At 38.5% G+C, this 16,536-nt stretch overlaps 1 protein-coding gene across 1 annotated transcript in view; it reads left to right on the forward strand.

The window, feature by feature from the left end:
- KYNU (kynureninase) overlaps positions 1-14,299 on the forward strand; it is a 54,206-nt gene extending 39,907 nt beyond the window's left edge. Inside the window, exons 10-13 of the mRNA XM_009588170.1 lie at positions 7,246-7,298; positions 8,814-8,899; positions 12,282-12,512; positions 13,980-14,299. Coding sequence (XP_009586465.1) covers positions 7,246-7,298; positions 8,814-8,899; positions 12,282-12,512; positions 13,980-14,132 — 523 coding nt within the window. The 3' untranslated portion in view covers positions 14,133-14,299. The remainder of the gene's footprint in view (positions 1-7,245; positions 7,299-8,813; positions 8,900-12,281; positions 12,513-13,979) is intronic.
- The last annotated feature ends 2,237 nt before the right edge of the window (positions 14,300-16,536 follow it).

The raw sequence follows: 16,536 nt of genomic DNA on the forward strand, positions 1-16,536 counted from the left end.
ATTGGTGTATTCCCACTTGTGTTGAGTCTAAAAGACTAACAAGGAAAAAATCGATTCAGGAAGACGGTGTGTACCCTCTATCTTCAAATACCTATCAGCTGTAAATCACCTCGTGCTTGATTGCCCAAACAGCCTAGGTTTTCACCCAAGAGCCTCTCTAATTGTGGCAGCAGTTGCATTAAATTCCCCACCTTGGAGAACAGCGAAGCTCAGGGAGCTGAGAGCTGCCCAGCTACCTTTGGAAAAAGAATGATTACTCAAATCCAGAGATTTCTTAATTTCACCCATTGCAGTTGCATAGATAAGTAAATGTCATTGTTTACATGATGAAACTGTTTTTCAGGATTTTGGTCTTTGCTGTTAAAATTTGCTGCTAGGCAGAAAGTGAATGTAGCTATTTTTTAATCAAGACAAGCCTCAAAATAGAGGAGAAAAATTGTCTCCCTTTAGATTGTACTGGAAATGCAAGCTACTTAACAGAAGAAAAATGTCATGCTATTAGCCTCTAATACAATCATATTACTTTGGTCTTTTGACAAAGTAAAGCCTCATTGATATTAAATATGAAATGTTACTGCTTTCACAGTAGCAACTTTTCATAAGGAGTTTTGATTTTTTCCACTGAGTTCTAAGAGACCGGTCCATTAATAATGTATGGCATTGCTCACAAGTCACATATGCTTAATAATTAGGAAACATTTGTAACGAGTTGAAAAGGGTAAGGAAAGCATCAGAGTATGTAAAGTCCAAAACTACAGAAGTCTGAGGCTAATAATTACCTGGGCTTCAAAAGCTTTTCAAATTCTAACAACAGATCCTACTTAAAATTAACAACAGACATGGCACAGAAGAGAATAATGAAAGAAACCCAATCTTACCATTTGGGATAAAGGATATCTAAATGGATATAAAGGAGGAAAAAAAAAAAAAGGCTTTAAATATAACTTCTGGCAATCTTGCAAGGTTTTCTGAAGGAGACAGTGAGAGTTAGGTTTCCAAATATTGCTAGAGTCTAACAGGGGCTAGCTGTTAACTCCCTTAATCCCCCATGCAAATCCTAGCCCATATATATATATATGTGTATATATATATATATACTGTGAAGTACACTCCATAACTGACAGCTTCATAGTATATGAAGAATGTCACCTACACAGGAGGGTTAAAATCTTTGAATTCTGCATTTCGGTGATGAAACTGGGAGTCATTTTTCAATTATTCTTTGTTTTGATTAAACAAACCCCTCGCCACTACACCAAATATTGTTTGAATTATTTTTCTCCCTTCCAGCGGGCTGTCAGCAGGGGAGCCCTGGGTCAGAGCAGGACCTTGCTGTGGTGCCCGGTATAAGAAGACAAAGTTGCAGTGGAATAACATTGTCCATCCACTTGGGCTTCAGTTTTGTTTCAGCACAGCTGTAAAACACTGTGTGGAATTAAGCAACAGAAATATGGATTTTTTTTTTTCTTTTTTTTTTTTTCTTGACATAAGAGTCAGTTAGGTGACATGGATCAAGAAAAATATTAAATTCTGAACTCAACAGAAAGAAATCCCCTTTCTCTATCTGTTTTTCAAAAAATCCAGTGTAAGATACTCCAAGGAAATCTTTTTCTCCATTCTTACATGGTCCTCGTTACTAAGTATGAGAAAACATTTTAACAAATATATTCTCACCACTCACCAGAGAGCTAGGGCAGTACTGAGCAGCATTTCTAGAGATGAGGGCTTGAGGCATGGAAAGACTAAATAACTCATCCATGATCAGACAAGTCTGTGATAGCAAAGAAAATTGAAATTCCTTCTCAAACTCTAGTCAGTGAGCCAAAAATATGCTATGTAAAGCAATAACTGTTTTTTCTGTTTTCTTGCGGAGGAGGGGGGGTGATTTTTGCTGTGCATTCTGAATTTTGGCATGGAATCCAAAGAAGTACAATCATGCTCATGTGCTTGCAATAAAATTAATGCAATAAAAATGCAATTAAAACAGATAAAAAATTGCAATTAGAAAACTGCAATAAAATTAATGCAGAGTAGAATGCAAAGACTGTGCCCCAGCTGTTGAGCCTGGGGATCATATTTGTCCTCAGAGTTTGTGGAGAGGTGTTTAAATCTGGGTGAGAGTAAGGTGGCTTTGAGAGGGTGATACAACTGTTTATATGAGTTTGGCTTCTGGGATTGACTTTTGTCTGAGTGCAGCAGCATTAGGAGATGCTCCTGCTCAGAACCTGAGTTCTGGCTACTTCTTCTGTCTGTATTGTGGAGCCCGGGACACTGGAGGAATGTACTTCAAGATCCGGAACTAAACTTTCAGTTGAGCTGGAGATTCATAGATGGATGTAAGGCATGTTAAGGAATACTTTTGGTCTTTGGGAGCTGACTGTACTATGTGTTTGGTGGTTGGTTGTTTTTTTTTTTTTTTAACCTGCCTTGAAAGCTGGGCAGAGCTGGATTCTGTATGCGGCGTTAGTGATGTGGTACCACCACGTTCTCCTAGGCAGCAGGATGATGATGAAACATGGTCAGATGATGTTTGTTTCTAGCTTCAGGCTGGCTCCAGCCTCCTGGTCCTGGCTTTCTGTATTCTTTGAAGTTTAATTCCTAAGACCTAATGGCTTGTTCATTTAACACATTTCCTGCTAATGGAGTGATATTGGAGACATAGTCCTCTAAATCCGTATCGCACTGTACTGTGCCTCTTCATTGCCTGTTATAAGTCTTAAAGGTGTCAAGAGACATAAGCACAGGGAATGGATGTGCTATGGATGTGCTCTTCAACCAGCCAGTTGTGTCATGGACATATAGGACTGAAGTAACTGAACTTAATGATTATTGTAGACCCTTTCATTCCTTTTCCTGCACAAGATTACGTTTGCAGACATAGCATAATGTCTTCCTCAGTGTAATAAACTTTGGGAGTGGGGAGACATCTCATTAACTCCTCAGAGCTGATTCTTACTCATAGCTAGAACAGTAGCAGGAAAACTCAAACAAATCTTTGCCAACACCCAGAAGATTTTGCAAAAATAAAGCGATGTGTGAACGAAGGGCTTAGCTGCCACCCAGCAGCTACGTCAGCTGCTTTGCGGACACAGTCCACCCCAAAACTGCCTGTTTATGATTTAGCTTAGTCCATGGTTTCATAAACATAGCATGCTTTGCTGGTATATGCTCCTAATATAGATATAATCTAAGTAATGAATATGAAATTTCTAGATAGAATTGTGACCTGATAACGGAAAGAAGACAAACTGTTCCAAGCCCAGTGAAGCTGACAAGTGTAATATAAAGTATCACTGATTTCACACTGCATTCCTGTTGTAGCTTTTCAACATGCCTTCTCACGGATGTAAAATGATTTCTCACACAATATAATGACAGGATACTTCCAGCACATTGCCCTGGATTGGGTTGGGTGACATTAATAGTATTTCGCTGTTTTCTGTATCACTATTCAAGAGTTTCTTTTTTTTTTTTCCTTGCCGAGAAGGGAAATGAGACCCGTGTTGCTTCAGGCTGTAAATTATAAATGAGTAGCATGATCATCTGTAACTTCGAAGCAAAGGTCAAAGGAATTTTTTTGTATTTTTTCTGTGTTCTTTGACTGGATCTTCTTTGATGTTTACACTACATATACATCATGATCATTATATCCTGCACTCTTGCATCATTAATGCAACTACAAACGAGATGACTCGAGTTATGAACAACCAGTGCTTCAGTCTAACGTGGACGGATATGAAGGAGGAAAATGAGCTAAATAAAAATACTTATTGAAGGGATTATTCCCTGGTGTAAAGAGAGTATGACTAAATGAGAGAATGCTGTTCCTTTCTGGAGTCATTTTCCAACCCAGCAAATCTTTGTTCATTGATTTGTAAAATAAGAGAACAATTTGGGCTAAAAATAAGGAATTTGAAAACCTTTCAGCAATATTTCATTATATGCCTACTTGTTTCATGAAATTGAGCTAGTCACAGTTTGCTTTAAATTTTACGTGGCACATTTAAAAACTAGTTCTGTGCGTAGACTGGAAAGCTGCAGAATTCCCTGGGAAAGTCTCAGTGCTATCAAACCACGAGGACATGGGTTTTATTTGAGGCACAAAATAGAACAATGCGTTACCTATTTTAAAAGTTATTTTCTTACAGAAGTGGGTTTGTAAGAACATGCACACCTCACAGAGAAAAACCCACAGTTGATCCGGCACTAATTTACTCTCCTTTTTGGCATGAGCGCAATGGGTTTCAGGTATGCTTTTGCTGCTGGGTGGGGCGATGTTAGCCGTAGAGGTGCTCCAGGAGCACCAGCACCTCTGCTGAGCAGCCGTGGGAGGCTGTGGGTGCCTGGGGCTGGCAGCACGATGCCATCCAGGCACACACCACAAGCCGGCCATCGCTGGGATAAGCATTTCGGTTAGTGCTGTGTTAAAACAAGACAAGTGCTCAGTTCGGGTACATTTACATGTAAAGGGCAGTGACCAGTAAAACATTATTCTCAAAGGTTTATAGTGGAACGTTTGCAAAATTAGACCTTTTTCTTCTCAGACACACTGTTTTTTAACACACTTCACAAAATGGGGTTTATCTGCAATGAAAAGGATGTAACTCTAGAGTCCTGTTACTATCAAGTTTAAGGTGTTTTTAAACACAAGCACATCACGTAAGTTTTTTCAGAGCCTTCCACGTTATGTATTTTGCAAAGATTATGGTTTGGAATTCAAAATCAATTTAGATCTTGGTGCCTTTTTTTTGGAAGCAGGAATAGTCAAAATGGTGATGGCATTTCAAAATACTCATTTTGCATGCAGAGTAACAACTCTTTAATAAGAAATTTTACTGCAGTATCTTAATGTGCAGTTTTATTGCCAGTTATTTTTAGTGAGCATTTATAAGGCCTTATGTTTGGGGTTTAACACCTTAGCTATTTCCCATCGTAACAGGTTGAAATTTGGCATACCAGTGGCAACCTTCATTTCAAAATTTTCACAGAAAATTGTAAACAGCAAATTGCTAATTTGTAAAGATTTTGTTAATTTCCACACTTTGAAGCCTGTCAACTTAAATGTCAAATAATGTGACATCCATATGGACCATTAGATCAATGAGAGTGTAGGACCAGAGCTGCCTCAAAGTGCACATCCTGTAGTGACACCTCTGAAGTTCTAGAACAGCCAAAAAGCAAAAGAAAAAAAAGAAAAAGCAAATTGTCAAAGTTATGGTAGGAAAGGGCAAGACAGCTAACACTGTCTTTAAAAAAATCCTTCATTCTGTCATTTTGGAAAAGTTCTGAAATTTCAGTTTCCAAGTTGCAAATGTGGTGCTGCAGCAGAGATCTGCTTTTAAGCCAGCTTCAGAGTTAGCAAGTTTTGAGCATTCAAAATGCAACCAGAGTGCTTTTCATCAGGCTCTATCTGGGTTATGTTCTGGTTGATGTTTATTTTGTCTTTGACTTTAGGATGTGGTCCAAATAGAACATAGTATTATTTTCTCCTTGCTACAGAGTAATAGTCCAAATGTTATATTTCCCGTGGATATTTTTCTGTTTAAAACTTTTGGAATTCATGGAATGTGTGCCATTGACATTAGTAGTACGTTGTAGTAACATACAATATTCAAGGTTTATAGTAAAATATTCCGCATATATCATACAGTTCATATTATATAGCTGGAATATCTTTTATGATTCAAAGCATCAGTAACTGAGTCACTTGGGTAGAAGCTGTGTTATACTTTATTTGGGGTATATTCATTTTGGCAATGTAATATCTCATTTGAAATGAATGTATATTGCACTATTGATTTTCATGGGTCTTAGAATAATAAAAACATCACGCAGCAATAAAGAAAAAAGCATGCTTTTTCTGTATACATTATGTTTGGATGCAGCTCAGAGCCTTTCATAGAAGTAAACATAAAACCTATGTTGTTATACAGAAATACGAAGTACTTTATTTTACACTATGCAGCATTCATATAACGAGTTTTTAACTCAAACGTGGTCTTAATTCTGCAGAGCTAAGCTCTTTTAAGCATACTGCAAAGAAGTGCTCCTGCTTTAGAGAGGGGCAATGACTTTCTTTTTCCTTCTTTACTTCCAGGAAGGCTGACCTACTGAGAGTTTTACTTATAGATTTTTTTACTACTACAAATTTTGAACACTTGCCAGGTTTCACTCCTACCGACTCTGCTACCTGGCATAGAGAAAACTGAGCAAAGCCTTGGAAGAAATGGTGTCCAATATGTCTGATCCTGGAGACCTTAGAAGGTCAGGAAGGAGTCTGTGGCGGTGACTTCCTAATGTTGTAATAACATAGATACATGGGAAATGTCAAGTAGTACTGACATTATTAGTCACCGATATTACCATGTACTGAGTTAAGAAGTAGAGAACCCAAGAGAGGTGGGGAGAGACTCCTTGATTTTACAATATTGACCTTATCTGCAGTGCCTTGGGCACTAGGTGATCCAGTGCATCCAGCTGCTGTGGAAAACTGTTTATAGCTATGTCTTTGAGCATATTTTTCAGCAAATATAAGTTAATAATGTAGTGTCATCTTAATGTACAAGCTTGGATAAATGATTTGATTAAATGATAATTGATCTTTAATTTTTTTTCTGGAGATGATCTTAAATTTTTTTTTTGGATTAAACTGGTTTGGTTTTTATTTTAAAGAAATTTTTTTGAATAATAAGTTCAGTTCAGGGGAAGAAAAGTTTACTCAGAATTCACGTTGCTGCCTCACAGTAAGGAAAAGGCAATGCCCGCACAATCCTTCTTCTGAGGTCCTGTTGTCTGTCTGCTGACCATCACTAACTCCTTTTCTTCATGAAACTAAGTCAGATTTTATAACCTTTTAGCTTTCAATATTCATTAAACTAAGTTTAAGGGGGGAGGGTTGAATTTAATGCCTTGGAACAAAACAGTGGAAATATTTCTGTTCTATTTTTTGTTTTGTGAAATGAATTCAGACAAAATGGATATTGTTACAAATCAATAGTTAATTGAAAGATGTGGTACATTTTATCATTAGTAGTCAAAGAGAAATTCCCAAAGAGTAATATTAAGTTTTTAGTGCTAGCTATTTATAGAATTTATTGCATTTTTATGTCATTGTTAGAAATACAATGTATTATTAGAAATGTATATATTTCTTAATCTTACTTATATATTTCTTAACTCTCAAATCTAAATTAAAAGATATTATACCAAGATTTTTATTAATTTACTTTCTTCACATAATCTTAGGCTAATCGGCTGGTGGGGTCATGACTTCAAAACACGATTCCTCATGGAAAACAGTACGTACTTTTACAGTTTCAGTTTTAGCTTATTTGATGTATTTACATGTAACCAGCTTCACTTTTATAGCAGTTTGAATAGAAAGGATAGAACTTTGCATTTCCTCACTTACGTTAAAGGTATTAAGCTAAACTCATCCCAAGTACGTAATGCAATGAAGTTAACAAAATAAACATGGGAATAAATTTGGTGTCCAGGCATACGGGTCTGACTGTCTGCTTCTAGACATTTTGCTGAAATACCTGCAAAATGCAGATATAGAATATGGATGAAACTTTCAAAGTATCTCAGTGAATTAAACTCATAAGCCTCTAAAGAGGGAGGATCTGCTGTCATTCATTTGGGTAATATCTTACTTTAGGATTAGTTCCACTGGAATTAATGAGAAATTGTATAAATAAAGGTAAGGCAACCTGATGTAAGTCATGAAATACTACCACTGTTTCAGCATCTCCGAATTCCTTGCACTAGCGAAGGATGGGTTATAAGACAAAACCAAACTTGCTCTGAAATAGCTAAGTATTTATTGTCCCAATATGAAATGAGGGCTCCTTTCCAAATCTGACAGCTAGGCTGTTCAGCTCCATTTCAAAGTATGGCAGAGAGAACACCCTGAGGGATCAGGAGGACAAAGGAGCTTTTTGGTTTGATTGGTTGTTTTGTTTTTAATATATTTTTAATTTTCTGTGGCAGCACCTATTGATGTGACTTTGGCTGGAGAACACCTCTCTAATAGCCTCAGTCTGCTCTTTGTTTTCTGACCAAATGTAAGAGAGTGGCACTATGGAAAGCCAGCAGGAGACACAAATTGCCTTGAAATACTGTTAGAAGAAGAAAAACGTCGTTTATTCATTTCCATGGACAGTTTATAAGGGAGAAGTTGAGCAACGATCATCATAAAATTAGCCAGTCTGCTATGCGTGGAAAGCATTTCCTCCACAGCATCCTCTTGCTCTGGTGCTGGAGCATGAAATATAAACGGTGACACAGAACTTACAGCGAGACTTTATAGATTTATTAAATAGATTTTGTGAAATTTCACAGCCTAAAGTCTGTGCACCTTCTCTACGTGGCCTGAAGCTACACTTAGCTGCATATGCAGTCTCCCACGTGTCTTATCGGTTTAATAAAGTTTAGGAACATGATGCCCCGCTGGTGGCAGCACCATGGCTCCGCACGAGCGTGCCTCTGCTGACTTGGAATTTCTCTGTTTTGTGCCAGTGTTAAAAGAGATTCAAGTGTAAAGGTGGTGTTAACACACATCATTTAAACAAATTAATTGCAGTTCTCTAGTTCTCATGAAGCCGCTAATGAAGTCTTCTGCTGGATAAAATTGGGCTTCTCTCGAAGTTAAAAGTACTAACTGTGAATAGATTACTATTTCCTTTTAATGACTGATTCCTACAGGCCACATTAGTGAAATATTTTATTGCGTGAGGACGGACTTCAAGATAAGGTCCGATCCATTAAAAGGAAGAAATCAAAAACACTAATATAAGTTACTCGTTTTCCAGAATTACAACTAAGTAAAGGAATTAATGGATTTCGGTTATCGAATCCTCCAATTTTACTGGTCTGTGCTCTGCAAGCTAGTTTAGAGGTAAGTAATTGCTTTACTTTGAGCCTGAATTTAAGAGTATAAAAATGCTGAATGAATGTTACGCGTATTATTGCTGTCTCCCTTAAAAAAATTTGCAGAACAGCTAAAAAGCGAAGGGGGGGAATCAAAACCAAACAAAATAACCCCACAACCCTGAGAGACCAAGGCCTTTAATAAATATACTCATCCCTTCACTGTTCTCACAAACTTTGCTGTTGGACCCAGTATACTTGAGGTTTGCACCTCCAAGGTTGACCGCTAGCACTGTGTTTGTCCCGGCTTGTAGGGGCTCAATACAAACAGCAGCTTTTCCCATAGAGATATTCAGGGCTTGCCTGAGTGCAACTGATGCAAAGGATGCTGGTAGAGATGTTCCTAGGAAGGTATCATGTAACTCGAAAAAGTTGCATCCAGAGCCGTTTCTACATATATTTCCCTGGGCAAAACAGATTTAGCTCCTTTATAAAAGAAAATGGAGTGGCCACTTGGTGTCCTGGAGTCTAAATTGAACCAGCGGCTCAGGGAATCTATCCTCTGCTGTAGTCCCCATTATTAAACAGAAAGGACACAATCTGTCTGTGAATGCTTCCTAAAAGGGGAATTCATGAGTGTGGTATAGCTCCAGAATGGGTTTTGTTTCATCTCTTCATTAGTTTTTTGGCGGCCAAAGGAGCAGAGCTCCATCTCCGACCCATCTCTATACGAATCACGGAGATCACGGCTGTGGAAAGGGCAGTCCTGCAATAGAGAGCTAATTCCTTCCTGGCTAGGAAAGGGTGACCCATGTGCTGAAAGCCCTCTGGTCCACCTTGGAGACCACAATTCAGCCCTGTCTGAAGGCATGCAGCTGCCCTCCCAACACCTTGTATTGAATTGTGTTTCATATCGAGACATAGCAGCATTTCTTATGGATGGTTCACCCCTGAAATGCAGGACTCTAGGTCTTTAGGGCTAAACATATGGATGGTTTTCCATAGATTTCCCTACTATATGCTACACATGCTATCATACTGAAATTTTTCCTAAGCTACTTTTCAAGCCTGCCTTGGTTAGCAAGGTTTTGCCATCAGCATAAAAGGGAGAAATTTATTTCTGCTAGCATTCCATTAATGCTAGTGTCACGGCAAAGCTGGTGTTGGAACAAAGAGAAATGTCCATACACTGTATGTCCCTCTTCTTTATTTACTGAAAAAAACCAGTATTGTAAGCAAACAAAGTCAGAAAATTGCCAGTTGTGCTCTCTCCAGCTTACATGCGATGCTGAAGGACTGCAAAGGGCACAGCAATGCTTCTTGTTCTGCCTGACAATTTATTTTGTTAGTCCTTAAACATCCAATACATTTTTTTAAACTTTATGTGACCTTCGAGATAAGATGAAAGCTTTTCTGCTATGACCCAGATTGTCAGTGCTCCAGTTTGTGTGGGCTGATATCATTTAGCCCACTGCAGGGAGCCTCAAACAATGAGGGCTGAGCAGTTTCCATCGCCTCCCCTTTCCGTGCCTGCATTACCTTTTGGCACAGCCAGGATTTCCCAGTGCTAATTGCTCTAATACAGTGGGAAACAAAATAGTTTTCATGTCTGGCAAGAGATGGCTAGTGAAATTGCATGCCACCTTCACTGGGACACATTAAGCAGAAGGCAGTGTTTCCAATGGAAACAATGAAAACTGCAAGTGTTAATGGATGTTATTCCTCAATAATGCTTAAAGTGACTGTTATGGCAGTAGCTGCTCCCTTTTATGGAAAAAAGGGGAGCGCTCTACAGCCACATTTAAAAGATCTTTTTCAAAAAATTTCACTCAGGAGGCCAAATATTCCTTGCACAAAGCCTGAGCAAACAGATTTTTGCATGCCGCCTAAGGAGATCCATCCCTCATACTGCCGCAAAGCCCAGAAGAATAGGAGGCACGTCTCCATTTTACCTCCAGTAACGTGCTGACTAGCCGTGTGTACGCTCTGCTTGCCTGTGTGGTGAGGGAAACCCCTCTAGATTTTTGTTGACCTGTGCAAGGGCTGACTGCCGACGGCTCTGGTCCCTGTCACATTCATTTCCGTGAAATGTCTCCATGCAAAGTTTGTCTTAGAGCAGCCATGTTTTGTTTCACAGAAGACACATGTAGGAGCTTTTGGTTTTGTGCAGCATCTAGTGGTTGCATTATGGAGTAATACTTGGGATATTCTACAAAAGAGTGATTTCCAGATGCTGCTGGAAACCGTTCCTTGTATTTTGAGTAGGATTTCTCAGTTGCCTCTTTATACACTCTTCCAGGTTATGATATAAGTAATCTTAAAAGTGTTACTCCATAGTATGGAGCAGTGATTTCTTGAGAGTGAAGACCATGGACTTTCATGCCGGACCTCTGCCTTGCCTCTGATTTTGCAGCTGCAGTCAGTGGAGGCATAATTGTCCATGAGCAGCTATATGGCATTTATGTACCAGAATCTGATTTGAAGTGACTATCGGGTACTTGCATGTCTATATCTTGTCACCTTTCCCTGAAGTTACTTGCATGGGAAAATGAAAAGGGTTTTTTTGGGGAAAGGTAGGGGTGAATTGTTTCCAAGGTCACATTTTCTGTTGTTCCCTGTAATTGAACCTTTCCAGAGCACAAGCAGAAGCTGTCACACCTTCTCCTGCTCCCAAACGCTTCTGCCACATTTCTTGGTCTTGTTTGTGTGGCAAAGTAGTACAGCCATTTTTAACCAATCACTTTTGCATGTCTCATGATATTTTGAGTTTCTGCAGCTCACTAGTTCTTGTAGCTGTATAAGAGCATAGAGATATTAAATCAGAATCAAGCAAATATTTTTTTCTTCTTGAGGACTAGCAGAGACAGAGCCTGTACAGGACTTAAAGCATTAAAGTCAATACATTAGTACAAATTTTGTGTTTTCAAAGACAAGGGTTTGTAGATCAGTCATGATGTTTCAGTCTTCACCCTTGGCTTTTATTACTTGAGGTACATACAAGTAAAATCTTGCATGTGATTTTGAGTTTCATGCAGCCCTGTTGAATGTATGGAGGATTTATGGATCCTCTTCAGATATGCAAAAGAATGCTCTCTTAGCAAACTGGTTTTGTGTGCAAATTCATTTATGCAGGTATGGATGTGTGTAAAACTTCAACAGTAGACAGAAATGTCTTTCATTATCTAAGGGCATTTTCTATAATATCTATCTGATATTACCACTTGATTCCAGTAATAATATGTATAGAGAAATCTGCTGCCTAGGAAAGTAAGAATGACAGAGTTTGGTCCCTGTATTACCAAAAAGATTTAAGTTATTAAAAAGCTCAGAAATAGCCTTAGTGTTCTTTACTGCCTTTTTTATTTTCTATAGCAGTGCATTATCATTCTAATGATTTAAAATCATTACAGGTTTTTGGTCAAACTACGATGAAAGCATTGAGAAGGAAATCTGTTCTACTCACTGGTTACTTGGAATACCTGCTAAAGTATTACTACAACGAGGATAAAACAAATCCAGAGAAGCCCTTTGTAAAAATAATCACGCCATCTCAGATTGAGGAAAGAGGATGCCAACTCACACTAACTTTTTCCCTTCCAATCAAATCTGTGTTTAAAGAGCTGGAGAAGAGAGGGGTAGCTGTAAGTAAAACAAAATTCATCTTCTAACACAATGTTTTGTGAACTTATACCACACCAAAGTAATAATTTTGCTTTTATTCAAATATAGTCTTGTATAAGGCCAAAAAAGATTGGGAATGATGAAAATTGCTTACATAGCACCTTCAATCTTTAGCTGTGCAAACAATCAAATAAGCAGAGTTATTTTATAAATTATTTGTTAGTCTGTATATTCTCTTTTCTCTATTGATTTATTTCCAGTAGCTCTGCGAGTAGCACCCAGGAGCCACTACTGAGGTTAGAGCTGCTTTATGGGTGCATTATGATGGGGGAGGCATTACAGATCTGAAGCTGATGGAAATATAGGAGGGGGAAAAAAAAAAAAAAAAAAAAGAAAAAACCCAAATCACTGGAAAAACACGAATATGAGTATGTCAGAGCTGTCCAGTGCAATGTACTGCCTGCACAAGCCTCTCCTGTTCGGTGCGCTTGTCCAGGTCCCCTGCTGTGGGTCCAGGCGCGAGGCCAGAGACCACAAAGAGGAGGTCTGTGCCACCCCGGGGTGCTGGCAGTCAGCAGAGCTCAAGGGGTGCTCACCATCCTCAACGCCACAACTCGCGCACCAAACCCTTGCTCTTTGCAAGGCATCGAGGTGGAGAAATGAAAAAGCTATCATTCCCTTAGAGATGTGTTTTATCACTCAGAAAAAGAGGCCACTGAACGGCAGCGCCATGTAATGGCACGGTTACCAGTGAGCACTGCTCAAAAAGAATAAAAGTTAAATTTAAGGCTGTACATTTGGTGATTTAGAAGTGCTGGGAGGTGAGGCTGATGGCATAATGCCATATAAATGATATACGAGTTTTATTTCTGCTGGTGACTTGTGTCCCCAAAGGGCAACTCTTCTAGGCTAAATATGCTGCTCTTTTGGTGCTGCCAGGGAATTCCAGGAACTGCTGCTTTTAAGGGGGCACGGGGCCTTACACTGTTGGCTTGTCTTCGTGATGCAGTAATGTGCTTAAAATATGAGAGACTATTCTATTCAGCAAAATGTTCAAATTCACGGAGGGGGAGAAGAAAAATACTGCAAGCCCTGCGACATTACTTGTACCTGTAGTACAAGACACTCTGTCGTACTGGCATGCTTCTGTTCTGTGGTGGCTTTTTTGTCACCTGTGTGTCTCTTCAACTATGGGTTGCTATAGGTGCTAAGATGAATTATAGGGCAACATAACTGGTTTAGAACTCCTCAGTGGCACTGCTAGAGTCCTGCCCATCCTGAGCCTTGCGTCCTTTTTTTAGGCAACACACCACTCTTGTTGTGTTCTTCACAATAATGCTCCTCACAGTAGTTTCTTGTTTTTATGTGTGTCTCCTTGTCAGTCCAGTCATTATTCCTCGAAGACAAGGATGACATTGAAAAACGTAGTCTGACAGATAAATACGAAGTGATCTGAATTTCCTAAGCGTTCCCTTTCTGTTTTGCAGTGTGACATGCGAGAACCAAATGCTCTTCGTGTTGCCCCAGTTCCTCTCTACAATTCTTTCCATGATGTGCACAGATTTCTTGAAATCCTGGGATCTGCAATTACATCTTCAAAACAAACAGCAAACAATACTGCGCTATCTGGTTCTTATTGATGGCTCAGCTGTATCTTTTAATCTATTTCTGACTAAGATGCATTTATCCCGCTGAGCGATTCTTTGCTTCGAGTAGACTGAGCTATATCCCATGCAATTTGCAAAAAAATGACTGTGCTTGAATAGTTATTTACAACAGACATAGTTTTATTAAAGCTCATATTTCCACTCTGCTTTGACTTTGACTTCATGAATTAGTATGCTTTGTATATTTTAATGGGGCCTTTCTTAAACATTTTATGTAGTTTTATTACATTAGCTTTGAGAAGCATAGAAGAATTGCTATCAACTGGAACAGGAATGAAGAAAAAAATCCCTTCTTTATTATAAAAATTATGCATAATAAAAAGTGGAAAATAGACAAATCACCAACAGTAAAAAGATACAGTCCAATTTACATTTTTAATTTATCAATTCTATTTAAAGTACATGGTATACTTGAAAAGTAAAAGTGGAACAATTAGTTGTTTAAAAACTGTTAACTGCTGCATACTGGATTTTTCAAAGGGCCCAACATTTTGAAAATCTAGTTTAATTAGTGATTTAATTGAAGAATGAATGAAGAATGAATGTTCTTTGGTGTGATACAGTTGGCTAAAACAAAACATTTACTCTTTATCTTTCCAGGTAGTCATCTTGGAGATGATATACTTGAGAAAGCAGAGAACAATTTTAAATTCATGTAAGCCAGTGCGAAGGGCTGTATGAGCACTTACTGCAGTTTTAACAAGGCTTATTTCGGATTAGGCAAAATGAACTCTGAACTGCTTAAGCAGCAGCAAAATATCTCATTGTTAACTTAGAGTGTGGCCCAAATTTTTACAGAGATTTGCACTAGATAGCTAAAAGCAATGAAGAAAAACTGCTTACATTTAAACAACACTTCACTGGAGTTGTTTTAAGACGTAAATAACACCTTGGCATAAATGGCAACTAAGCTCCTAAGTCTGCAGCTATTCAGACTATTCATACCCTTTTTCAAGAAGCAACTAAAACTTTCTCTCCGATGATACTCAATGTGTCTGATTTTTGGTATGAAACACTTAGAAAATTACTTTTGGTTGTCCTTTTTATTCCAGGGTGAGAGAGGATTTGAGGGAAGTGAGGACTACTCCATTTTGGCTCAAGGACATTTTTGCTGGTTGAAATTTTCACACTCTTTGAGCATCTCCTGCTGCACAGGGAAACCAAAAGGACGTTGCCATGTCTACCTGTGCTCTAAAATTCCCCCAAAATGGGTAGTTTTAAAATCCCTGCTGCAGTAATACCTATTTCATTGGTTGTAATCTGTAGGGGAAAGCTGAAAGAACTGCAAATAAAGCGTTTGTTGGTATTTTTAGCACCTGTGAGGAGTAAGAACAGCTTCTTAAACTAGAATATTGTTATAAAGAATAGCACAGGAATCTTAATCAGTTGGAAAGCTCTGGCTCACTCAAGAGGTTTTGATTACATTGACGTCATCACTCTTTAGTTCAGCTGAGACTGTATCATTTTATTGCAGACCAGGTATCTGTATTTCAGTGGCTGTGGTTTTTATTTTTATACTTGCATCTGCAGCACAGATACTTTCATCTGTCAAGTGACACGATCTTAGAAAAAGACCATTTTCCATAAAGGGACTGTTGATGAAAAAAACACTGAATATAAAACTGTGATGGTCCACAGTGTTTAAAAGGGATTTCATTCATTGCCAGTGCCTTTGAAGCACTTGTGCTGCTGCACAGCTCTGGCTAACAGTCACTTATGTCTTCCCTATAAAGTTAGGCAAGCTTAATATAAATCCAGATATGACTCTAGTCATAGTATAATATACCTTATTTTGATATCAGGTGGACCTTGGTTGTGCAGGACAAGGATAAACGCAGGAAGAGTAAGAACATGAAAATCTCTTTCTAAATAGCACCTAGACATGAGGTTTAGACTATCTGTCTTGGAAGTTACAGGGAGATAAATGCTGAATTTTGAGGTTGCAGTTTGGCATCTGCATTACATTCATGGACTGTGAAAACAATTCCTTGTGTCTCTGATGAGGAAAGTGAACCAAGTAGGGTAGGTAAAGTACTTACTGAATCTGCAGAGTCCAGGTTCCCAAAGATAACAGGTTATTAATAAATGTTTAATAGTATTTCGTCTTTTAGTAACACTTGAGGCTACAGGTACAAATATTGACTTTATAAATAAGCATTTGTGTTCCTTTTGATGGATTTGATTAAATTCAGTGCGTCAAAACTCACTTATTCCACCTTTTCTGAATTACTCTCTCTCTTTTACCTGTGGGCTGTAAAGATAAACATGAAAGCACCTTGCTTTTATAGGCATATATATTTCCAAAAAGGGAGGGAAGGTTATATTGCATATTACTGAAACAAAATTGCGGCATAAGCACCAGTTTCACATGGTCTTT

Source organism: Fulmarus glacialis, unplaced genomic scaffold, assembly GCF_000690835.1.
Source record: "Fulmarus glacialis isolate BGI_N327 unplaced genomic scaffold, ASM69083v1 scaffold962, whole genome shotgun sequence".
NCBI lineage: Eukaryota > Metazoa > Chordata > Aves > Procellariiformes > Procellariidae > Fulmarus > Fulmarus glacialis.